Raw genomic sequence first — 26,869 nt, forward strand, 5'->3', positions numbered from 1 at the left:
TAAGTACCTCCCCCAAGTGCAGGCGAGGAGATCTGTTAGAATGTATTTCAGAGGAATATCATTGAAACGGATTTAACATGGTTTCTGTTCCTTGAATATTTTTACATGTATAATGTACAATATGGTGGTATTATGTCACTTAACTTTAATTTCTGTCTAGGACAGAGCAAGGCCCGAGATTTAGAATGCCTGTTCCAGTGCAGATTCTATTTGGTTTGAGCACTGAACCAAAGTAATAATGGTATTTGATTGATCTCCTAAAATGTTATGTATGACTTTGCCCTTGATGTACTGTGTTGTTTGACATTGTGAGGTACATTGGGGGGGGGGCCAGTATAGAGAACCTAAAGGATCTTGTCCCATTTCAGTCAGAGGGAGTTGAAGTAATACATAGATGGTTGGGTTTTATCTCCCCTATGTGGGAGAAAGTAATGGTGGAATCCTTGCCTATCAAAACCCAAGGCAACATTTGTGGGTGTGGATTTTGAGTAGCCCTTTCTTTGAGAAAAGGACATTTGGTTTTCTTGCAAAAAACTTTGTTACAGAAGACAAGATACTTTTTGTCCTCTTAGAGAATCCAGGTTTTAACGTTTCTGTTTGAAGGAAGACGTTTTATCTACTCTTCTTTTCTCATTCTGGATAATTTCTAGAAAATGTTTTATCCATTCATCTGAGTTTCCTTTGGGACCCAAGGATTCAGAGAATGTTATCATATAGAGAGTAGAAGTTTCTCATTTAAAGGAATGAATCCTCATTCATTCCTTGGAGGACAAGAAGCTGAACTTCAGAGAAGATCAATGGCACGCTTCCGGTGTAAACCACTATACTATCAACTAGATAGTGAAGAGAGGAATGGAATGGAGAGATACCCTTCAGTTATCAACAAGGGCAGTGAGGAGGGACTGGGAAGTAAGGCGTACATTGTACTCATCTGGACAAAGGTATGCCTTATGGGACTTTAAAGTGTCTAAATTGGATTACAGAAACCTGAATCCTGAAACTGATTGGGAGCTCCAGAACTATCTTTACAATTGGCTCTGGATCAGGCATGGATTAAGCATTATAAAGTCACATATTTATTAAAGAGCTAAACATATACATGGATTGGAATGCATGAGGCATTGTAAATAGCCATTTTTACTAAGCATTTCTACAAGGAGGAGGAGGATGGTGGTGGTGGTGGTGCTGGGAAGGGGGGGAGGAGCGCGGGGCAGGCAAAACCAATGTATTGGCACCCGGGCACTGCAGACCCTTGCTATGCCACTGGCTGACATGAGAAAAGTACAGTCTGAAAATTTAAGGCACCTACGTAAAAGCTATGACCCATATAAAAGGGCAAGAAAGTACAAAAAGATCCAAGAAAGGAAAACAAGATTATTTCTAGGTTACAGCCCTTACTAAGGTCCATTTGCAGCAGGAGAAGTGTTTGTTAAAAGGAAAGTCTCCCAAGTGGCAGAGAAAAGTGAAACTGGCCCTTTAAAAAGGCTTCAGCTGATCAAAAATGCAAGACTTAATGAAAAAGAGAAGTGTGTGAAAAATGTTTAAGGTAGATGTTTAGGTACAGTATAAGATGGGGCATGGGTACAGGAAGAGAAACATTTCAGAAAAGCCAGAAAAAGATTCAGGAGGCACTACAAATGCAGTCAGCGAAAAGAATAGCACTGGGACTGTGCTGCTGACGCAGGTATCCGAGCTGGAGCTAATGCGGCTCCAGGGGCAGGGCACATATTCAGGGAAGAGGCTTCCAGGACCAGCACAAATGGTGTGCATGTATATGGGTCAAATCAGCCCTAGGTGGAGCAGACAGTTTCTATGGCACTGTTTCCCAATCCTCTCCTGAAGGCACACCTAGCCAGTCGTGTTTTCAGGATATCCATAATCAATATGCATAAGATAGATTTGCCTACATCGGAGACCCCGGGTTATGCAGATCTATCTCATGCATATTCATTGCGGCAATCCTGAAAACCCGACTGGCTAGGTGTGCCTCCAGGAGAGGCTTGGGAAACACTGGACTGTGGGGCACCTTCTCTAACACAGCAGAGATATCAGCCCACATATCGAGTCTTATGTCAGCCTACGCTTGGTTAAAAAAATAAATAAATAAAATAATCCGTTGCTATTTGTTCTCTCCTAGTAAAAAATAATTTGGGTGCCCTAAATGCAAATTAAGTTGTCTGCAGAGGCAAAGCCAGAGACCACACAGGGTGGGTGGGCTTGCAAGAGGAAGGGGCAATGCGTCCTTGAAATTGTCATCTGCCATCATGTTTTCTGCTTCTATGAAATTCAAGGCACTTTTCTAGTCCCAGACGTGTCGGCTATTTCTACAGAGAAGAATCAACTTAGACTAGCCATCATGCCTTGCTAGCTGCTGGTTGACATTTAAACTGGCAGTAAATATTGAACAAAGTGGCGTACAATAGAAGACAACTAATATTATTGCTTCAGTCCTAGAAAATTATAGACTCGTGTGAATCAGGAATAGTTTTCCATTCCTCTGGCTTCAACTCTTTTTCAGTAAGCAGCAGGCTGCCTCTCTGTTTTAGGCGGTTTAATTAGTTTTCTTGTTATTAAATCAATGGTAGGGTGTTTATGCAATTAGCAAACATAACCTAACTGCATACTTAATATCTAGCTAAAGTTGAAGATAGGGAGATCGGCTATAAACGGCCCTAGGACACCCAAAAGGAGGAGACAACGTCTCGTTAATCACCACTCTGATTCCTGGCATTAGTACGCTAGAATTTTAACAGATTCAACTCTTATCCAAACACAGATGTCGGCGTTCAATAAAGGAAATGGGAACGCACGAGGATCCTAGGGAGCATGCGCATCTGAGAGAGCCAAACAGTAAGACACAGGCGACAGCTGATTTGGATTCTGAAAAAAGAAAAATAGCTTTTTTTTTTTTTTTTTTTTGAATCCTTCAGCTTGCCAGCGATACTCGTGCCCCTATTTCTATCCGTTCTGAGTTAAACAGATCAGTGTCTATGTGGAGAGTCTCTTCCAGCAAGGTGAAGCCGAAGCCTTCCACAGGCATGCTGGGTTTGGATGACATCTTTTTTTTTGCATGATTAGCTACACAACAAGTGCCGGAAGCTGGCACAGTCTGTGCTCACCGGGGTCAGGCAATGCAGTGAATAATAAGCTGCTTTCATTGTCTGAGCCGTGCATCCTTTCCATTTGCTTGTTCTGCCATGCCCTGTTATCAACATATTTTATAACGATATGCGTTCGGTGAGGTAATTAATTAGCAGGTTACTATTTAGTGAATACTGAAAAGTCAGTGCTCAGTGTAGATCTTTCAGTTAAATATGATATTCCAACTGAATGCTTTGTAACTAGGTAGGAGGAGGCAGGGAGAGGCCTAGCAGGCCGACTCCGCCGTGTTTTGCTGAGGCAACGCTCGCCAGTTTAACACTGCAGCTGCAGACTGTATTGGGAAACTGCTGAGCTGCCCTGCCTAGCATTGGCCCTTTGCCCTATACAGAAGGAATCTAGAAATTGTTTGAAGGTCACTCTTAACCAAACATCTGACACCTTTGTGCAAAGCTGGTTTAACACTAACCTTCCCCGGCCCAGAGAATGCACCACGGTCTCTGACTTGTGTGGCAAACATTTCAGGACAACTTTAGTCACTGTTAAGGGAATTGTGAATAATCAGGGAAAAAAAAGAAAAGAAAAAAATGAGACCACTGCTGACCCGGCCTTTAACAAGCTGGGACTGTTTCACTCATTATCTGGTCACATTTTATGAGGCAAAAAACACTGCAGGGGCTAAGGATTTCCCATTCAGAATATCTGCAGCATATAAACCACTTTTCAAATCCTGCAGAGAGATATGGTATATTTGTTTAGCTTTTTTTTGTCAAGGCATTATGTAGCCTGCATTTCGGTGCGTCTGTCAGGGGCAAAGCATTTTAAATTCCCACAATGCTTTGGGAGAGCAATTAGGAAAAAAAAAAGCTTGCTCAGATCATGCTGGTAGCTATGTGATCACCTTAAAGTGCTTAATCTTCACTAGCTGGAACAAGGAAATACAGCTGCACTTCTCTGAACCAGGGTTGTAATGTCCATATTCTACCTTAAAGTTTGAAGAAGACACACTATGATGCACAGTCCAGGTGGATAATATAGCTTCGATATGGAAACGCTACGGTAACATGGTAATATTATACAACACTGCATAAAAGGGACATCACCTCTTATCATCAGGTCACGGCACCTAGCACAGAGTCTGAATACACAGGATTAACTTAGGGTATTTCTCCGTTCCTTACCTTTTTCTTGGAGTGAGCTCGGTCTTCCTCCTTTGCTGCTTTGCTATTTTTCCCACACCTGGAGAGCTTCTGCTCTCCAGGTTGCTTGATAGTTATTTTGATCTCTGGCGGACAAATATAGTTCTCCAGGTTCTTAGGAGGCTTCTTGGCCCTCTTGGTCGTCTGGATCTTCAGCTTAAGGCTCCCCTCCGTGAAGTTGGCTTCCTTGATGGAAAACTCCTGCTCTTCCAAGCCATCGCCGGCCACCCATTTCTCGCTGTCCGCATTAGAGTTGGAATCCACGTCTCTCCCAGAGCCCACTTCATCCTCTTCCTCTGCTTCCATGCGCTCTCCACTTGAAGCCCCTCCCTTGGCTGATCCGGAAGCAGTTAGCAAGGCTTCTCCTGAGCAGCCAGAAACAGCTGGGGGCTTCACGGAGGCAACAGCTGGAAGAAAATCAGTTTCTGTTCCCCTTTGCCGGGAGCTGGCAAGGGTTTCCCTCGTCTCCATCACAATCTAAAAATCCACTCAATGTTTGTAAGGAAAGGGGGTAAAAAAAGAAAAAAAAAAAAAGAGAAAACTAATAAAATCCCAAGGGTGGAAGAGTGAGGGACTTTAGACTTCCAACCGTCCAAACACAGTGAAGAATCCAAGAGTAACGAAATCTGCAACTGCGGAAAAGAAAGAGAAAAAACAGCATCAGGAGCCATCAGAATCACAGACATTCCAAGATCAGAGCACGAGTACTCACGAGAAAGGTGAATGCACGCGTGGCAAAGAAAGATCTCGAAGGATCTGCTCCTGCAGCCTTACACTCGGTGCCAGCAGGCTGGAGGAACAGAGGTTAGCGGGCGCAACTTATGCTACAAATGCTGAAATTCCAAAAGCAATGGGCAGGACGGCACCAATCGGGATCAGCAGGGAAAATGATCATAGGCTACCAGGAGCCGCCTGCATACCTCCTGCTGCACGGAGAGGGCTACACCTATTGTATGCAGGGACCACACCTCACCTTGCCTTGTGCCACAGCTTCTGATGCCATTAATAATGGCCCTCTGTTTTCACCCATGTCAATCAACTTTGTTTTTATTCTATGGCTCTTAATCTCCTTACTGAGGTGCACAGCGAATGCATTCCAAAAAAAAAAAACAAAACATACACAAGATGCGAAGCTCAGCCTTCTATCATTCCTTCAATGAACACTTTGACGGGTGGACACACGCTGTTGGAACAACCCAAAAAAAGTGTACACCAAAAATGTCTGTGCCATCAGCAGCAGCCGCTTTATTTCTCACATGCTTTCCCATCCAAAAAAGCCCCTAGGTGACGTACAAAATGTTTCAATAATACGATAATATAAAATACATTAATTATAAATAAAACAAACATAATCAAATGGTGTAATCATGAGTACACAAAACAAAAAAGTTTATAATCAACTCAAGATATTAACCCGGTTGGAAAAAAAAAACAGGTTTCGAGGCACTTCTTAATAAAGCTGCAAATCTGTCATAAATCACAGCTGTCTTGGGAGCGGACTCCCGACATAAAAACGTCCACTGAGTCAACTGCGCTAACTCAATAGATCAGGCCCAGCTGCAATCTACAGTCGTGAAACTGGTAAACCTGCAAGAATATGCAACTCAGAGGGATTTTGCCACTCTGGGCACTGTTGCTGCTGTCATCTTTTCTCCTCCCATCCCACAGATAGTAGAAGGTCGAAGGCAGCAGCTCGGTGGCAGAAAAATTCTGAAGCACATTAACAAACGCTTCCATCTTTCATTTTACATTATAAAAATATAGAGTCTCGGGATATGGAGGGTGGGAGACGGGAATGATCAGGAAACTGGAATGGGGGAAGAGGACAGAAAAAGGGGGGGACCAGGATTTGGGGAGAAGTGAGGGAGGTTCTAGGATCTGGAGAATAATATCCGAGGAGGATCTGAATTGTGGTGGGGGTGGGGAGAAAGAGAAAGCAGATGTCCCTGCCTTGCTCTGGTCCTGCTCCTGCCTGCATCTCCTCTCTAACCTCCCACCCAATGTGGCGCACACACACACACCCAGCAGCAATTTCTTCGCTCTCACACACACTGCACCCCTCCTCCCCCTCTCTCTCACATAGACATATGCCCTCTCATCCCTCAGCCTCTCTCCATTCAGCCCCTGCTAACCTCCAAACAACGATCCCCTCTTTCTTCGGTTTGCTCCAGTCCCCTCCTTTCCCTGAGTGCCAGAAGGGAAGGGGTTAGATTAGGGAGCAGAGCGGCTCTTCTTTGCTCTGCTGTTTCTGCTCCAGGCTAACCCCCCCTTACTTTCCATTCCTTGTATGCTGCCTGGGAGGGGGAGGGTCTGGATCAGAAAACGGAGGGCTATTCTCTTCTAGTGAGATTCAGCATAACCGGAGGGGCAGCAAATCCTCAGCCAGCCTGCTGCCCCCAGACTCTTGCCACCGTAAGCACAGGCCTAGGAAGCCTACTGACAAATGCAGTTCCTTTTGCCCTGGTGCAAAAACAGAGCTTAAATATGATAAATCCATCCCATACTATTCCATAGCACTTATACGGTGCTTTTCACCTAAATCGGGCCTCACTGTGTGCAAGGAATGCTCAGGCACCCAGAATTGGGCAGGGCTGCTTCCCAGCCAGTTCTGGGCCCAGACTCAAATACGCACTAGATCTGTTGGGGTGAATTTGGGTACATTAAGTAGGTGATCTCCGTGGCACAGCAAGTGGCTTCTTTGGACTGGTAGCCTTAAAGCAAATCGTAGCCTTAAAAGTAAGGGGTGGCCATAGGCTTATCAGGCTGTGCATCTAGTGTTGCACCTAGTGTGAATGCAGTGAATGCTCCTATACGGCCCTGTGCAGATGCACTATGCACACGATTAAGGACCAAAACAGCGCACATGCATATTATTTTTATCCTAGCTGATACAGGTACGTAAAAAATCGTTGGTTTGGTTTCCTGTTTCATTTGTTTTCCTCTGTTTGGATCAGAAGCTCATTAGTTAACGGTAGTTTCCATGAAAGTAAACGGAATAAGCAATGCATCCCAACTGTATTTATTTATTTGTTTCCATATTTATAGCCCATCTATAATGAGAGCATGCTAGGCAGGAACAAAGTATATAACATCATTTTTATTTAAAAAAAAAAAAACCAATTACCTCCACATAATGTTAAGTAAAAAAAATTACCTCTTAACGTTAGGTTTTCAATCCAAGTTTTATGAAACCTGCTGGCAAGCATCAGCAGCACGTGCAACGCTCTCCAAAGGCACCGAGAATCCCCGTATCACAACTCACGACACCAAAACGGGGGCAAGGAGGCCTGAGGCTCCATGAAAGAAACAAACCGGTGGCATGAAGACCCCAGGACCCCCAGAGAGGGCCAAAACAGCCTAGAACAGTGGAATAAACACCTCAAGTCACAAAAAAAAAGAGGCAAACAGCACAAACAGTGGCACGAACAGACCAAGAGGAGCAAATGGGCACCACCAACTGTGGCTTTAACACCACAAGGCACGGAGGGGAAGGGGCAAAGCAGCTCAAACAGATGAATTAATTCCCCCAAGGTACCAAAAGAGAAGCAAAGGGTGCCGACAACAATGGCATAAACAATCTTATAGCGCAAAACCAGAAGCAACTGATCCCAATAACAATGGCATGAAAAGCTCAAGGCACCATGTGAGAGGGGGCAGAGCAACAGCAACAGTGGCAGGGAACGCATTAAGGCTCCGCGAGAAGAGCAAAGGAGCGCCAACAATGGCAGGAAGACTCCAAAAGAGGATACAATGGTCGTAAAACTGGCATCAACAGCCCGAGACACTGCGGGAGAGGTTAAAGCAGCACGAGAAGTGGCCTTAAGCTCCCCAGAAACTGAGTGAGAGGACGAGTGGCATCAACGCTCCATGGCACAGAGCGCGGAGCGAGGCAACGAGAGGCGTGGAATCAGCACGGCGAGGCTCTGAAGCAAGGGAGAGGCCGGGCCGGACGAGCAGGACAGGCCTCGTTCAGCGTCACAAGCAGCAGCAGCAAGGCTCCAAGATCGCCCGGCACCAGTGAAGGGCAAGGGAGGAAAAGGTTTTGCCTTTTTCTTTCAGGAGCCCAACCCTCCCAGGATAACCGGGAGAAAGGCAGGGCAGGAGGAGCAACAACCGGCAACGAGGCACTAAAGCGCTGAAATGGAAGAGGGAGCAGCAGGCTGGGCACTGAGGCAGCCAGGCCCCCCAAAAAAAACTTGCAATAAGACAACAAGACGCTGAAGCCAATAAGTGTGAAAGTCGATTCACTGTAGCCAGGCACTCGGTCCTCCTGCCACTCGATGCTCCTGGGGGAATTCTGCGCACTAAAATTCTGCTAAATTCTGCATACTTTATAATGGTCAAAGCAACACAGTATATATCAGTTTCCAAGTCATTTATTGCATTTTAATTTAAGAAGAGTTATTGCTCAAAGATGCAGAGTTTAAATATTTTGAGCAGAATTTCCCTAGAAGTTCACTGTAAGCGTGTCCCTTCCACCCTCTCTCCCGACTCCCTGCCCAGACCCGTTTCACTTGGCCCTCTCAGCCCCAACTCCTCTGCCTTCCACTATCTCTCCCCTCCTCCTCTAGCCTCAACCCCTTCCACTCCATCTTTACTCCTCAGCCCTCTCCACTCCCACACACCGGCGGCCTCTCAAAGAAGCTCCCTCTTTCACACACACACACACACACACACACACACACATTCCCTCTCTCACACACATACTCTCTCTCACCAGGCCTCTCATCCCGCTGAGCGTGTCACCATCTTCACCACGGCCCTAGGCTGTGCCAGATCTTCATCGTCACTGCGAGTGAGATGGGCTCTGCTCACAGCCGCCGGGCCTGCCAGGTCTTCATCTTCGCCGCATGCAGGATAGGCTCCGCCCGCGGCCACCGGCCCTACCAGTTCTATGCCGCGAGTAGGAGAGGCTCTGCTCGCAGCCCACTGCCACTTCCGCACAAAAAAAATTGGAATTCTGCGCATATTCTGCGCTCTGAAGAATTCCCCCGAGAATAACTCAAATGGACTTACAGGGAAACCCAGCAAAGAGAGGTCTATCTTAAGGGAAAATAACTTTTCAGCCAATTCTGGAGCCAGCCATGAAGGACGTGGATCCATGCTATCCCCCTGCCACCGAGAATACCCATTCACGAGGCACACTGGTTGATGGGCAGGAAAGTAAATGCGAGGCAACTTTGGCAAGGTCTGTCCCATAGACTGTGTGCCCAGCGTGCCATTGAGTCTCTGGCCGTGACCTTCCACGGGCTCTCCAAGTTACCGGGTGACAATTTGTGCAGGGGGGGGTCTCCTTTGCGTGGGGTGGGGATACTGATCTCCCTTGCCAACCACTGGAGCTCTGGACTGTGAGGACGGGATCATGGAAAAAAAAAAGTGGGATGAAACGATAGCTTTCAGGGTGCTGCAGACGCTGAGAGTGCAATGCACGGGGAGCCGGCTCTTTCCTCTGCTGCATCCCCCACTGCCTCCTGCCTCTGCTGCTTCCCATTCTTGCACCTAGGCCACCAGTTTCTCCTTCCAGTATACTAGAATGGAGGGCAATGCTCCCATTCACCCATGGCTCACACAAGTTGGCCAACATGGAAGGATCCAGTTGGATTGAGGGTTTGAGCCAATATTTCAGGCGAGGCTGCCAACAGTCCACGAGCATGGACACCTCTGATGCTAGCGCCTTTTCCTGCCAGAAGTTCTGAAACGTCTCTTCCAGGGTGCTGATTATAGTGATGAATTTACCAGGGTGCCTAATCCTCCATGGCATTTCGAAGGGCTTCAGGACTTATACTGTCTGCATCACGTGTAACTAATCCCAATGCCCCAGGGGGGGCGATCCACGCCGATTTTGGCATCCACAGAAAACTCAGGAAGAGGTGTCTGTTGCTCCACTAATTTCTACATCATCACATTAGTTAAAGTCCATCTGGCATCTACATCCTAAAATAAGCACAGGTGCCCCAACTGCTTCCAGCTTCTCAGAGAGCTGCCGACCACCCTTCATGCTACAAGTAAAAAGCACATCTATCTTCCTGCACCTCTCTATCAGTTCCCTCAGTGGCATTACACACTGCCCCTGTGCCACCGACGGTAACCAGTAAACTAGAAAGTCGTACGTTTCCAGCCTTCATCACCTCCCTTATTGCTGCTAAGTTGTGGGCTCTGATCCACCACCTGAATATGCAGCATGGCTCTCTATTTCCCTGCTAGTCCACTCCTAATACAGCTGCTGCTGACCTTGCCTTGTCCAGCTGCCAACAGGATGCTGTCAAGGACAGGCAGGTGTGCACAGCGTTCTGGTTGGTCCAGATGTGAAATGGATGCTACTCCCCTCTGCCCTGGCCAGCTGTGCCTGCATCTGGGCATGGCACCGAGTATACAGGGTAGGCATCCCCTGCTGTCCTGGAGTGTGTTTCGTAATTTGGGCTTGTCGTGTTACAGATGCTTAAATCCTACTTTCTCAAACCACCTGCAGGGACCGATCATCCAGGGCAATCATTTTCCTAATGGTCCACGTTCCCACCTTTGATACTACTTGCCTCTTGCTCTGGGAAAGTGATGCAGAACACCACCCCCACCTGATTTATGGTAGCACGCTGTTGACAGTGGGGTAGGGGGTTGCTGACCGGCAGCCTCAGTGGAAGAAGGGGCTAAGGGATTCAGCTTGGGAGGCGGACTTTCCCTTTGCTGTAGCTTTCCTAATCTTGCTGCTGTTGCTGTGAGTGGATGATGGAGTCCACGGACTCTTCCCTCCAGCCAATTCTATAATGGGTGTTGTTTTTGCAAAGGATGGTGCATATCGCTGCCTGAAAGATGGTCCGTTGCCTTTCCTCTGCTGATGGCCTTTTGACAATGAATGCATCCTCCACAACACTAAAGGGCCTCCACACTTTTGATATCTTTTGGGATCTTTGGATCTTGGGTGTTCCTACTGGGGCTGAGGTTGAGGGAGGACCAGGAGGAAAAAGGATCAGGGTCATCTCTCGTACTGTTCACTGCCTGCTGCTCCTGGAAGTTAATCTTGGCCCTGGCAGGATTGCTTACTACAGCAGCTAGGCTGTCTGCCTGCTGCTCGTTAACAGATACCCTCCTAGTGCATTCCCCCTGCTGCTGTAACCCTGGATTGAGTCTGCCTTTTTTCTGCCGCTGCACCATGCCTTCCTCACATGCTGCTGCTCCAGCTTCTCAGCCAACCCTGAAGCTCTAGCTGCTTTGCCCCACTTAAAAATACCCCGTCTCGGCTTGGTAGGAGGACTCTTGATCCTCATCCTATGCCTTTCATCATCACCGTTGCTATTTGTGCTTTCCCCAGGTCTCTCTGAAGGAAGAATATCCTTCCTTTTTCCTTTCCCATGTCTGACTCTTGATGATAGTAACATGGTGGCATTTATTAAAACAGACCCCCTAATGGGTAGAGACTTTCAGTATTACAATGTTTATACGCCATAGTGTGATGCTTGTTGAGTGACTTTGTACACTAAGAAAATAAGTCAAAATTAGTGTAAGAGTCACACACAAGAATCTAAACATTGTCGCACTGATTCTTTTACACAGATAACACAGGAGGTTGCCTTTAAGTCACTGTAGTACACAAACATTCCAATCACGGTATAACACAAGCAATCTCTCCGTCTGTATCTTTTTTGGAAAGAGAATGGTGTCAGCTGTATTGGTAGCCCTACCCTGATGATGCATACTGTGACTACAGACCTTCTCCTGCTAGGTAGCATCCTCAACCACAGCTAGATACAGTGTCAGTACATGACTCCAACAGCATATTGCTGTAAATTAATCTAAATCTTTTTTATAATCTTTTCTTTCACTCTAAGCTTTGAAGGAAGGAGCTTCAGAAACTCTGCCCTCTCTCTCAAAGATCAAAGAAAGGAATGACTGAGTAAAATTGTCACTCAAACTGATCATGCTTTCATTTTCTCTTGCAAAACACTGATCATGATATGCAGCTGGCAGCTAGGATAGGCTGGTTGACAAATTTCTGAAACATGATTGGTCCTGCTCCTCCCTTGTCTCATCCCCAACCAGCTCCATTCTGTCTGTCTTCAAGAACAAAAAAATGCATTGCTTTATTTCCCCCATAGACTTTACGGGACCAAACCAAATGAGCTGAAAAGGATTCAGATTTTTTTCTAGGACAGTGCCCATTCAGTTTGGTTATCCCAAAAAATGGACTCATTCATTGTGTTTTCCCATTCAGATAGCAATATATGCACATTCCTAATGGAAATTCTAGTGATAGCCTCATGGGCTCACCAGCTTCCTTCTCTCCCTGTACGGGTAGCCGATTCCTTACTTCCTCTTGACTGAATCATAGATTTCAGTCAGCTAAACAGAAGAGAAGAACCAATCAGACAGGAAGTTTAGAAGAACAGAGCATGACAGAGACTATGGTGGTGTTCCTTAAGCTCATGGCTAGAAATTTCACTAGAATGTAATCACTGATAAGATCAAAACATGCAAACGTCCATTTCTTCCCCTCAGGAAGGTATCTGCCCAAACAGCAAGCACTTCACAAAAGGTCTTGGTTAGTTTTCTGAATAGTAAAAGTTCTAATGTAAGTGCATATTGGCTCTAAGAAAACTAATGAAAGCCTTCTATCTATCACTGATCTTTCATCTACTGTTTTACATTTCCTTTGTGTAAAAATAATCCAGCAACACAATTAGATACAAGTAAGAGATGCAACACATGCATCTACCCATTACAAATTCCCAGCAAAAAAATCTGAGGAAAAGGTATCATGCAGTCACATTTTACGCACTTCCAGAAAGCCAACCAATGCTAGATATCTGAATTTCACAGAAGATTGCCAGGTTTGTTTGTGATTTTTCTCAAATTAAAAATCAGAGCTTGGTTAAACTCCTGGTGAAAGACAGAAGAAAGGTGAAGAAAGTCAGAGTCTGATCAATGTGAGCATCTAGAATCTGGGCCAGAGAAGGTGACCTTGAAGGGAAAAAACGGGTTACATATAGATTGATTAATAAATTGTGGTCTTCAGGCCTGTCTTTAATCTGGGAATTCCTGCCATGGGTGGAGCTTATTGGAACTGCCATTATTTTTATGTGCAGAGACGGAGCATTTACTTTTCAGAGGTAGGGTTGTGTAAACCATGTACGAGGCCTTTCTCAGCCCTTACCACTATACATCCCTCCTGGGAGGGTGCCACCTTTGGTGGCTGCAGGGGTGGAAACAGACTTTTTTCACCCCCAGAACCAGGATTCTTCCACTGGGGAACAGCACAAAATCTATGGGAGCCAACAGGGAAAACAGCATAGTCCTCACTCCAAGTGTTGTTCCAAATGAAAAACGGAATTTATTTAAGAAGTCCAAAAATCAAAGTCCAGTCAGAGCAGAATAAAGATGGGAACAAAACTGCAACAGTCAAAATCCAGCACTTAAAAAAAACAAACAAAAAAACAGCTTCTCATTTCCAGTCACCAAGAACTTCACAAATTCTACTCACAGTTCTCTTTACTTCAAAGCTGACCACTTTTCAGAGGGGTTTTCCAGCCTAACTCCAACAAGGCCCCTTACTCCTTTAGGACACCAAATGTAGCACCGGAGAGTCCTCCTCCCCCAAGCTGTGGCCTTCCCAGAGGCTGAGAAAAATATCCAAGTTGACTAAGGGACTCTCCTATCTCCTTGAAAACCTTTCCGTCCTCCAATTCTAGGATCTTTTCAACCTGAACCCCTCTGGGCACCCCCTGAGGCTGGAAGCCTCGACTTCAGCCTGCTGACCTCCGAGTCCCGGGAGTCTCAGCCCACCGCTTCTACGACCTGCTCCAACTGCACGTGGACGCACCTTAAATTCTCTTCCCCCACACCCCTCTCCTCCCCTCCCTTTATGTCATCAATCTAAGCACCCCTCCCACTATCTGGAAAGTTCCTCATTCCTTTCCAGTGAACCCCAGAACAGGGACGACCTTGCAGACAAGACCAACAGAGAAAACTCCCAGTTCAAAGCCACTGGCTAATCGGTGGAAAATTCTTAACGTACGGCCAGATGCACAAAAACATTCTCCTCATTTTGTGTATGAAAGAAAAATATTTTAGCACTTCTGGCCCTACAGGTGTATAATTTTCAAAGACTTCTCTAGGCAAAAGTGTGTTTTAGGTGAAGAAGTAGCACTTTTACAAAACTGCCCGCCCACTATGCGAATAAACTTGTGTCACCACCTTCTTGGTTATCCTGCCTGAGCAGAGGCCTTCCTCGAGAAGAATCCAGGGGAGAGATTGGAAGTGCTGCGCATATTTTACAAAACGTGCCAGTCTGCGTGTGACGTGACACGTGCGGGCTGAGTTTTAGCGGGGGCGGTTTTCAAAAACGGGCTAAGGCACAGAAGTGGGCTTCCAAAAGCAGGTCTAATTTACGCAATAAGATAGAAGGGATGTTTGAAAATGACCCCTCCCCCGTCCGTCAATCAATAAATCATGCCAGTGCAGCAATGGTATCACAGCACAACACATGCAAACCTCTATTCACAGGATACCATACAAAAATCTAACCGATGGCAATGAACAGGGCCTTTGGTTTGGGAGTTCCTTCGGAGCATTTGAGTTATTTCTAACATGTGAGTAGTGGGGGTGCTGCAAAGGGAACAGATGCTTGCCACCCCCCCCCCCCCGATACACAGACAGTGCTGCTGGAAAGGTCCATTGTTTTGTTTGTTCCTGCTACTGTCCTGTTTTGACCTCCTGCTAATGCTGGCTGACAAGAAAGCCAGCCAGCTCCAGGGGTGGGTATACTAGAACGGTGTTTCGCAACTTGTATGTATGCCAGGGAATGGCTAGCTGCCTTCCTGAAATTACGTGGACTGTTTGCAGCGCTGAGGAGTGAGTGCGGGGAGGGGGGTGGGGGGGGATGGGGTGGATAGACTCCTTCCCCCCACCCAGTCTTTAAGCTCATGGGTTTACCCTGCCGCCGGTCTGTGGCATTTTAAGAAGGTAACTAGCCAGTTGAAGAAAACTATTTCCAAAAATATAACTTGCTTTTATTTTAAATATTAAAAAAAGCCCTCTTTCCTCTTCCTTCCCTATCTCAACGGCCAAAAGGATTGACATCAGAAAACAAAAAAACATTGGAAAAAGAATCTTTCGCTCTTCCCCCATCCTCAATCGGCCACCAGTTGGTCATGATGAGAAACCCCTCCCTCTCATTCCTTCTCCTCTGACGACCAGAAACACTACTACAATTAATGCCCCTGCCCCAGGGACTTTTTTTTCCCCAGCTAAATGGCAACGAGCCTGCCTGAGACTGAGTCAGTGTCTGCTCCGCTTTCAGGCCCCACAGTGGCCCTGTCCCATCCTGGCTTTTGTATAGAGAGCGGAGCAGACTCTGACTCAGTCTCAGTCAGGCTGATTAAAACTCAGCTGTAGCTGGGGCCTGAAGCAAGGTCTCTTCTGGCTGCTGTGCCGGGTGAAGTGAAGTGCAGTGCAGTGCGGGAGCAGAGCAGGTCTTGCTTCCTCCTCATCATCCTGCAATCACTGTTGCTTCACCATCTGGCAGTGCCAGTCCAGGGACCGGTGGTTGAGAAACACTGGCCTAGAAGGGGAGATCTGGTCAGATTGCAGTATATCTGCAATTGGGAATAGTATAAAGGTGAGGGGGTTAAAACAGTTGAATAGTTTTTGTATTTTGATGCTGTTTGAATACATTATTGTACTGTATTTTTGTATGATATACTATTCATTTAAGTATTGCTCCCATATTGTGAGTCACTCTGAATCCTTTATGGAGGAGTGGCATATAAAATATAATGTAATGTAGGCGTTAGCCAAAATTCTTAACAGCTGGGGAAAAAATTATAGCTTTTCTTTTACTCTTTTTTTTGTTATTTTAATGGAATTTTTTTTTTTTTACTTATTTTTCTTTGCCCATTTTTTTGCTTTGCCTTTTCTCTCAATCCTTCTCTCCCCCCAGCTTTTTCCCCCCTCTCCCTCCCTCATTTCTTCTGTTGCCTGGCACCCACTCCAGGGCAGCCCTGTTGCCGCTGCTCTTTCTGGCCCCAGACCATGACCGCACCTTCCAGCCTTAGTGGCTGCTGCTGCTGCTCCTCCTTCTGGCATGGGTGGCCACCACTGCTCTTCTTAGACCTCGCCCTTCCTCGCCGCCCTGGTGGCCACTGCTCCACTGTCCTATAGCAGGCACCACACACTGAATTTTAAGCGCCCTAGCAACCTGGTGCCTGGGTTTATACCAATCCTGGCAATGAAAACTACGCAGCGTATCCTATGGCCATAGGTTGAAATCCTTCCGTGAATGAACAAAACCTCATTACATGGTCAACATTCCTATTTCACACTCAGAAATCACCTAGGATGATCTTTCCATAATAAAAAATCAAATCAAATAATGCACACATCTAAGTAATCGCCAATACGAATAGAAAACATTAGCAAAATTCTGAAAAGCACTGCCCTACCATAAGCTTTTTGGTGTAATAACAGATCCTTTAATCATGTAGACCTGTTTTCGATATCTCTCACTACATATTTCATGCAACATAGTTTAGTACTTGGGAATAGGACAAAAAAAAAATAAAATAAAACTTGCAATCCAGGGGAAGCCATGGACCAGTAAACAGAGCTCTGGCATGTGATTCAGAAGAAGTCCTGGCATGGGTTTAGGATTTCCTGCTGAATCTCGGTGTGCAATCTGGGGCAAACTCATTTGGAGGGGCTCTGGCTCCGCGACCTGCTTGGTTTCCCAGTTAACAAACTGAGATGCACTAACCATTTTTCCCCACTGACACCAAATGGCAAAAAACTTTCAGCACATCTGGCAAATCACCACTAGGCACTTCTCCGCTCGTCTCATGGTGGCTGCGGGTGTTTCTTTCCTAATGCAAAAAGTGAGGCCCTCCACTTAGCTACAACATTAAACCAGGGCTTCCCCAGCCTGTGCTGGGGACCCCACGGCCAGTCCAGTCGGGTCTTCAGGATAATCCTCAATGAAAACGCAGGAGATAAAATTGCAGAGATACTGACTAACTCCATGAAGTTAGCATGGGCACATTTAAAACTAATCAGAGAAAGTTATTTTTCACTCAATGCACAATTAAACTCTGGAATTTGTTGCCAGAGGATGTGGTTAGTGCAGTTAGTATAGCTGGGTTTAAAAAAGGATTGGATAAGTTCTTGGAGGAGAAGTCCATTACCTGCTATTAAGTTCACTTAGAGAATAGCCACTGCCATTAGCAATGGTTACATGGAATAGACTTAGTTTTTGGGTACTTGCCAGGTTCTTATGGCCTGGATTGGCCACTGTTGGAAACAGGATGCTGGGCTTGATGGACCCTTGGTCTGACCCAGTATGGTATTTTCTTATGTTCTTAACAACAGAGCTGAGGACATTTTGGGAGTTCTTGACTGGTGAGCAGGAAGAGCCCCCCCCCCTCCCCCCATGAGCACAAAACCCTAAGGGCCCTGAAAAGAGAGCCTTCCCTCCCCCATGCGGGAACTCTGGGAGGTGATGGGGGCTATGCATGGTCCGTGGCCCTCCCCACGTGCCCCCATGCTCAGGAGCTGACCGGGACAGGGACTACATGCACATAAAATCGATTTTCTGTCTGTTAAGTATGACTTTATATATGTTTACATGTGTAACAGAACAAAAACGCATGGCAAAGAGAACGAAACAAATCAAAAAAATGACCCAAATAAAGTTATTTCCCATGAACAGCCTTAATAAATCCCAATAAATAAAAAAATTAGTAATAAGTGTCATACAATTTCGTGTAGAGAAAAAAAACCCCAAGTCCAGTAGCCTGGAAGAAGGTATATTCTTGTGCTGTTGGGCAAGTCAGGTTACTGCTCCATCAGAATGAAAAATATCTGTGCTAAAATCGCCTGCCAGGACTAGAAATTAAAGCAATTAAATATAAAAGTCTCATATTCAATGTGTTTTTCCAGCTAAAGTTTTTTTTTTTAACTTAGCTGGACAAATATCAGGATTTGAAAATCCCGCTGGTCTGACCGCCCTGGACATAGCCGGCTAACCCCTGCCGAGATTCATCATTCTGCTATATTGATAGCAGAATGATGGGTCACGAAAAAGAAAGCGGCAGGGGGCGACAGGGAGCAGTCAGCCACATCGCGGTGGTGCGGTCTCGCCAGCCGCAGTGCGTGGCCACACCGCACCCTATCCCCCCCCCCCCCCCCCCCCCCCCGTGCCACGGGAAAAGGTGTGGCTATTTCCTGCGGGGCTGCCGGGAGATAACTCCGCCCACACTCCTCCCCTTCCCCTAATCTGAACAATACCCGCACGTGATACCGGCACATCTCACAATCAAGAACGGCCCTATTAGTTCTTAGCCGGCTAAACACTGATCCAGCTACGTCGGCGGCGGTCCGCACACGTTCCAGGGTGGTGCAGCGTTACCCTGCTAAGTTGGTTTGATAAACGCCAATTTTCAGCCAAAATTGCTACAGAGCTGTCTTAAAATCAGCCAGATAAACTTACTCAGCCAACTCTAAGCTAGCCAGGTGGAGTGGCAGCACGCCCGCTCCGCTGAACGTCCCGCCTAAGTTCGCTGAATAGGTTTTTCTGGCTGACTTTGTCAGCTGCCAAATACGGCCCTCTTACCGTTTATTTAAACCTTAATATCTGCTGATGTGAGCCAGGGAACCGCCCAAGCTGGCCTGTGGCTGCCGTCCTGGGTCCCTTTTCCCAGCATGTTGGGCAGCTCCTCAAGCTGGGGTAGGTGAGGCCAGGCCAGGGAATGAACAGGCACGTCGGGGACGGGGTGAGGGAGTGAAGAGCGTGGCATCACGGTTCAGTGACAAGCTCCGGTGGCTTGCAGACGTGTCAGCCTGGTGTGGAGGACGGGAGCGACGCAGGCTGCTGCAGATGAGAAGCGAGCAGCATCTCAGACCCATCAGAGGAGTCCCCCCTACCCCGGCAGATACCGCTGAGGTGAGGGGGCACACTGGGACCAGTTAAGGTGGCGAGAGGCCCAGGAGCCAGGCAGTATTTATAGCCACATCAGGGGGGAGCAGGAGTAGGATACAGCGTGTGCTGGTACAGTCAGCTGTGGGTCCATCCCTCCCAGCTGCAGGTGGCGCTTCCATCTAGTTAACGGTTTAAAATTTCGGCAGTTTGAACTGATTAAAATAAGGGCTTTTAAGGGACTGAAGGCAGACTGGACAAGTTATGTCCGACCACTTGCTCAGTGGTCAATCAGTTTGTTAGGTTTGGTTTTTTTTATATCCCGCACACTGACAATTCCTTTATTTGTGCCATCAGAGCTTGCTAGTCCAGCAGGCCAGCCGGAAGACTGGCCTCATGTGCGGCAGCAGGGCCCCCGGCCACGTGCAGCACCCTCGCTCCCAAAACCTTCCTCTCTGCAGCCCGAACTGTGCTGAAAGCGCGTTCGCCGTGTAAATCATTACAGAGGAGTTTGTTTTTATTTACCCAATGCCTCCACAGGCTGGCTGATGCAACTTCTGGCAGCCTAACACTTCCTCCCTCGGAAAAAAAAAAAAAAAAAAATGACCGGCGATGAATTGGCAAAAGAATTCTCCAGGTCCTGACTCCCAGCGCAGGCCAGGCCTGGCTCCCTCCAGCTCTGCTTCACCGTTAACAGAGGCGAGGCGTAAGAGGCACATAAAAAAATGTTCCCCTTTGGCACCTAAGTTCACCCAGCCTGCCTACACAAGAAAGGGCACGGAGTACAGCCTCTCAAACAGGGATCTGTTTAATTTAGGGCCTGGCTCGCTGAGCCTTTATTTTACATTCCGAGTCTGAGAAAAGACCTCAGAGAGAACCAGGCCCAGAGTGTCTCGTCTACTGCTGCCATTGCCACATGGAAGAGAGAGCAGCAGCTCTCTCCCTCCTGCTCAGGCCACAAATCAATATCCCAGTTTAAAGTCGGTTTGTTACAGGCTGGGCCATCGGCTCCGGCCATGCCCCGCAAACCGCGACACAGGCGCAGCGCACTCGTGTTGGGGGTCTCTGACGGGGGCCATCAGGTGACATGCTCAGACCCAGGGAGGGAGGAAAAGGGTGACCACCGCCGGCTACAGAGCACTGAGAGTTACCTGGGTGCGCCACCCCAGGTGGAGGAGTTGCAAAAGAACGATAGGATAGCTCTGGGAGTAACCAGACCTTTTTATTATTATTATTATTTTTTTTTTAATGAAAGCCAGTTGAATTCACAGTGTTGCTGCACTGTGAGGACACAAAACAGAACTTAAGAGTGCACTCCCTCTTTAGGCAAAGAAATTGATAAGCTGACCCCTTCGGGCAATGTCTATCCTATTGTCTGATTTACTGTCCTAAAATAACTGTAAAACAAGAGCATGGTAGACATAAACACATCAGTAAAATGCAAACCCTCTATAAAAATTACACATCCATTTTAAACCAATGACATTAATATCCATTACAATTACGCTAAAACGCAGCAATCAACGCCAAGAATCTTAAATAGGGAGCATGATAAACCTGCCCTCCCGCCACACATTAAAGGCAATGCCCCCATCCAACTATAGATTAAACTCCATGCTCCCCTAGAATTTACCATCAGAATCAGAATTAAAACAAATGTTCATGGATTTAGCCATGCACTACTCTTACACAGCTACCAAACAATTTTCAGGATATTAGACGCCATCTGCTACAGAAATCACACATCCTGAGCTTCATAATCCTGTTCTCCATGCACTAACATAGGCAAGCTGGTTTTAACTAGGAAACATATGGTAAAAGCAGAGTGCAGCCACGCATCGGCCACCAAAATGTTCATAGGCTTACAATGTGACTTCTCGTAGCAAAGGAAGACTTTCAATAAAGTCCGGGAGAGTTTTTGTGTAACCACTGGATCTGTGATATTTTTACTTCCCACATCTTTTATTTAAACCTTTACTGCTCAGTGCAGTGTCCTTGATATTCATTATATAAAAAAAACCAAACACACATACAAAATATCTGGGCTCTTGTAATGTACCAATTAGAGAGTTCTAACTTCCTAGGATCAGAATTAAAAAAAAAAAAAAACAGGAAAGAATACAAGTAAACTGGGACTGGTTTTCTCAATTGCAATTAAACACTTTAAGATATTCCATGAAACATCATCGTGTGAAAATGTTTCCTTCAAGCTGCCCCAGTGCTGCTTAGACCGTATGTACAAAGCTGACACGACAGCCTGGGGCACAGGCCCTTAACCTGACAAGCCCCCTCAGTCCCCTTTAGGACACCGGGGGATAAGCTAAATCAAACACAATCCTGTTTGTCCTACCGGGATGGAGTGGCGCAAAGTGTCTGAGGACTAACGAAACACCCAGCACATAATCACAGGCAAAAAAGAGACGCTAACTCGCCACGCACTTCCTTTATTACACAAAATATGTGTTACAGGAGGGGCTGAGATAAGATTGTTTGAAAAGGATGGCCTTTTTTTTTTAAGACATCTTTTCTATGTATCCCTCTCTGGTAATAGTGGATCTGGTTATAACCCCATGGGGGGTGACATGAGATCAAAATCAGCCTCAGAAAAGGCCCAAGGGAGAAATATGCCTCTGTAAAGAGCTCTGCCTCAAACTCCCGCTCGGGCCAATGGTAGAAAGGCCATGATGGTGCCACAAAGGGGTGTGGCTTTCAAGATTCCTGCGATGAATATTTGCATGTGTAGGGATAGGAAAAGTCTTACCCGCCAGGTCATGAAATGCACTCGATATGCACTCCCACCTTCTTGCCCCCCTTCCCCCCCCCCAACTAATGTTTTTGGGGGTTTGAGCGTTGCAGGAATACATGGCAACACCCCTCCCCCCCACCATTCCACCCTATTCAGCTCTCATTCTCCTCTTCCAATTGCCCCCTCCACCCCATCCCTGTGCAGCTGTCCCATCATCCTTTTCCATGCCCCACCAGCGTGCATTTCTCTCCCCCTCCTCTCCCCTACCTCCAACACATGCCCCCACCCAGCCCTCGGACTCTCCTCCACTCCCCTTCTCCTCCATCCCCCCCCATTATGTGCAGTCCCCCGCCCTTTACTGCTGCAGACCTCTCACTCCCCTCTCTTTTTCTCCATATTCTCCTCTCTTCCCCAACCTTTTTTCACTCTTCTCGCTCTCTTTCCCCTCTCTCCATTTTCCTCCTCTCCACCTCCTACCCCTGCTGCTCTCATCTTTCTCCTCCCTGCAGCCCTACTGCTGCCTCCCTATTCCTGATCAGGGCAGAATATTTGTCCTCCTCCTCCCAGGCCCGCCACTGCCTTCTCATAGGCGCCAATCTGGGTGAAAGATGGCCGCCATCTCCTGCTCCTGAACCCTCCTCGAGGCCAAAGGCAACGCCTCCCAAGCCCCGACTGACACCAAAGACGATGAAATCTCTGGGGCTGTCTCGTTGTCTGAGAAAAGCTATGCGCCTGCGAGTGGGTTTTCAAGGCCGCGTCGTACATTTCATCCAAGAATCGGGTTAAACTTGCACAGTTCCGCCATCCTGAAACCCTGTCCTGTTGGCAGCAATCAAAAGCTGGAGCTCGCCTGCATCTAATCTGCCGGGCAGGCTGGTCCTGGTTTCCTCGGGGGGGGAAAAGCAAAAAAGGCTTCACCATCCATGTCAAAGATCCGGGACTGAATTAACCCGCTCAGTGGAGTCCAACTGGAACAGCAGCAAACCAAGGGGGTTCATGGGTCAAAGCTTGGGCCTTGTTTATTATGCTTTTCTTCCATAAACACAGAACGGGAAAAAAAAAGCCTTAGTTTACCAGGCCCCGTGGGGTGGCCAGCGCCCAGAATCAGTGGATGGCACCACTGCAAAACAAGTCACTATTCGGGTTGCTCTGCTCTCACAGACAAGTTCATTTTCGAAGGAGTTGCGTGCATAAATCAGCAGATACATGTACAGGTAGCTTGTACTCGCAAACGTGCTATTTCATAAACACCAAAAGAACGCACTGATTTTAGGTTTCATGCACGCATTTATCTGCGCCAAACAGGAGCGGCCTGAGGGTATTCTGGGGCAGGGCAAAGAAGATTGCACTCAAGTTGCTATTTCATAAGACAGGGGTGGGCAAACCTTTTTGTGCCTGGGCCACATTACATGTTATCGACTGCCACGAGGGCTGGGTGGGCAGGGGGTCCCCCTTGGAGCTCCTCGACACGACAACCAAACCCCCAGCACACGCTGCAGGAATTTCAGTATCCAGCAGGCTTAGACACAAACCATTTTTAGCACTCCAGGAGCCCTTTCGGTCATGAATCCCGGCCTCAAACGAAATCAACAAGGCCTTCAACCCACACGGTACAAGTAGAGCCGGTGCAAGGGGGATGAGGCGCCCTAGGCATCTTCTGCCTTGCGCCTGTCCCCACGCGGTCAGGCCGTCTCCCCCCCCCCCCCCCCCCCCAGTCACTCCCCCTAATGGTCAGTGCCTAGGCCCAGGCCTAGTTAGCCTAGAGGTTCCGCCAGCCCTGGGCACAAGACGTTTTCCCAAATGGCAGACAACTCAGCTCGGTCACAAATGCAGAACACAGACTCTCTCACCAAATAAGAAGAAAAAGGTCATGAAGTATAAATAGAAAGGTGCAGGCAAAAACGCTGAACTGGAAACCACTAAGAGCCAGACTCGTATGCAGTGCAATAATGAAAAAAGAAATTTCACAATTCTTCATAAATCAAAATATATAAATCATCAATCCTAACTGTGAGTAATCCATACTGATAAAAAGAATATTTCAAAACAGATGAAGAATAGAACACATAGAGGTTGATAGGCAAAGGCCATTTAAACGGATAACTGAGACGTTATCCATCTAAATGGGTACCTGACAATATTCATCGCCGTATGCGGCTTGAATTTAGCTGCAAACGTCGGAGGTGATCTGGGGGTTGGTGGAAGGCGTATATTCTGCCGCAGAATATACCCTGCTAGTTAGCCGGATATGTTTATCCAGTTAACTAGCCGAGTCGCACAGCGGCTGAAAATGGACCCCACAATAATTAAGAACAATAATGATTAAAAAAAAAAAAGTTTCCCAAAAATCAATTAAATATTTCAACACAACAGTCATATCAAAGACCCAATAATTAAAACTAATAAGAATACATACTAATGAAGGTTTGATTTCAGTCACCCTGAGATTGGATTAGTGGAGGGGAGGTGGGGAGAACACACATTCTCTCCTCTCTCTCTCATATACACATACATACACTCACACTCACGAATCCTTCTACCTTCACTTCTCATTCCCCTCTTCCCTCTCACTCACCTTTCAGCCATTCACTCCCCTTCCCTCCCCTCTCAGTCAGGCACTGACCCCCCCCCCCCCACTCACTTCCGTCCTCCTCAATCAGCCTCTCTCCTTCCCACTCACTCCCTTCCTTCTCAGTCACATACATCCACTCATTCCCTTCTCTGTCAGTTACACACCCTCTCCCTCCCCTCATTCACTCCCTCCCCCCATTCAGTCCCTTCCCTTCTCATTCCCCACCCACCATATGACTCGCCCTTCCTGCTGGGGTTCTTGTCATCTTCTTCCTGCCGGTTGGGTGCTGGAAGCCTGCCGGTGGGTCAGCTTCGGGCCCACCATGCTGCAGGGCCTCTTCTTGCTGGCAGGGAGTGGGAATCCGCCCGCACATCACACCACGACACCGCGGGGGCCTGTGCTTGCTGGCGCGGGATGGGAACTTTGCCAGCCAGCCATGCTGTGGTGTTGGTCTTCTTCCTGCTGGCGGGGGGGGGGGGGGGGTGAGAACCCTGCCCGTGCATAATTTAATGCGCTGCGAGGCAGACGGGGGGTCTTCTTTCTACTGGCGGGGATGGAAATCCCGCCAGCACAGCATTCAGGGCCCGATGTCGTGCGGGCCGCACATAATGCAAATTTTAAATTTATCGACAGGGCGGAAGAAACCTGATGATGGGCCATAGTTTGCCCACCCCTGTCATAAGAGATTTACATGAATATAATAGGCAACTTATTCACACAATTTTACACCTAGTAATTATCTAGCACAAAGGATATCAGACTCATCTGTTGTCTATTACTGTGGGGTGGGAGGTGTGGGTGAACTGGGGGACAGTTCAGGGTGAAGTATTAGGAGGGACCTAATGAGCTGGAAACGGACTAAGTGAACTAGCAGAGGTATTGGCAAACTGGTGATTTCAATTACGAACACATTTTTTTATAAATGTACCTTCTTCTGTTTATAAGTCAGAGTTTCACGTGACCAAGTTCAAATTTCGCACGTAAAATATACACACGCATGTTTATAAAATAAGTAGAGATTTCAATGTATTTAGGCATACGGGAACATCCGCGCATATGTTGGGGAAACGGATATATGCGTATCTGTGCGGACCAGACCCGCGCAGGTTATAAAATACTATAGTAGATCTCCGCGCGCCCACACACCTGTGCATATGGGCCCACGCGGAGTTGTTTGAAAGTTTTCCTCAGAGTGTGCGGGGTGCCCTGCTGTCAGGGTGGCGGAAGGCACGAGGGAAGGGGGAGCGGCGGGGCAGAAAGTCATCGCTTAGCCATGAATACCACGGCATTAAGATCACCAACAAGAGTAACCACGGCATCTTTCCTTCCTTTCTACACTCAAATGCAAAACTACTGCCAGCCCTGGGAAGATCCACGAAAGGACGGTCGTGCGTAACAATTCTGATGGCCTATGCCTTGTCAGGACTCAGGAACGGGTTTCAGGCTGTATATTACGGAACGGTTTTTGCCCTCGTGCAAAGTCTGGGTGTAATCCATCTCGGAAAGAGGACCAGTAAGTCGAAATAAATAAATAACCCCGTTCATGTCTGCCAGCCCACATTGGACATCAGGTGTCCGCAGAAAGCCAAGGCAGATTTCGACAGTTTAAGTCTCCAAGCAACAGAATTATTTTTTCCCATTACCTTGGATTTTTAAAGTTTATGAAAATAAAAGACAAGAAGGAGAACAGCACCCAAACTGTACCCAGAGAAGGTGGTGAGAAAGCAGCAGGGAATGCTGTAGAGAAGGAGGCGAAAGCTGTAGAGAGACACCAGGGGAGAGGAGAAAAGATGGGAACAGAGGGATGAAGAGGGCTGTGAAGAAGAAGAAGGGGAAGGGAAGAGGGAACAGGAGAAAGGGCGGAAGTGGGGGAGAAGGGAGGGAAGATAGTGTTGTAAGGAGGAGAGAGAGGAAAGGAAAAAAAAAGTGCTGCACTGAGAGAGAGGAGTACTGGGGAGGGAGAAAGTCTGCAGAGGACACCACTGCCAGCTTTCCTTCCCCCTCCACTCCCACAGGAATACAGCTGCCAGCCCACTGCCCAGCCCCGGCTCTTAACCAGCTTCCACCACGCCTTCCCCCCTTAGCCTGCAAAGGCTCCACTGTTTATCAGAGCAGCCAAACCCTGACCTACAGCTTCCCAGATGGGAGGCGGATAATCTGTGTACACTGATAATAATCAGTGATCAATCCACCCAAAATGTCACGGTTTCCCCTCTAGCTCTCCTTTGAATTTCCCAGGCTCTCTGTGTGGCTCTTTACACAATGGCATCTTTTCATATTAGCTGGGTCAAAAGTCGCAACTGCAGAGTAATTGAAGGTCTCAAAGTGGGAAGCTACAGTTCCTCTCAGTCTGGAGG

At 47.2% G+C, this 26,869-nt stretch overlaps 1 protein-coding gene across 3 annotated transcripts in view; it reads right to left on the reverse strand.

The window, feature by feature from the left end:
• SETBP1 (SET binding protein 1) overlaps window positions 1–26,869 on the reverse strand; it is a 535,593-nt gene that overhangs the window by 494,413 nt on the left and 14,311 nt on the right. For all 3 annotated transcript variants that reach the window (XM_029580975.1, XM_029580956.1, XM_029580966.1), the window contains exon 2: window positions 4,281–4,930. In XM_029580975.1, the coding sequence (XP_029436835.1) occupies window positions 4,281–4,769 (489 nt within the window). In that variant the 5' untranslated portion in view covers window positions 4,770–4,930. The remainder of the gene's footprint in view (window positions 1–4,280; window positions 4,931–26,869) is intronic.

The sequence above is a fragment of the Rhinatrema bivittatum genome, chromosome 1 (assembly GCF_901001135.1).
Source record: "Rhinatrema bivittatum chromosome 1, aRhiBiv1.1, whole genome shotgun sequence".
Lineage (NCBI taxonomy): Eukaryota > Metazoa > Chordata > Amphibia > Gymnophiona > Rhinatrematidae > Rhinatrema > Rhinatrema bivittatum.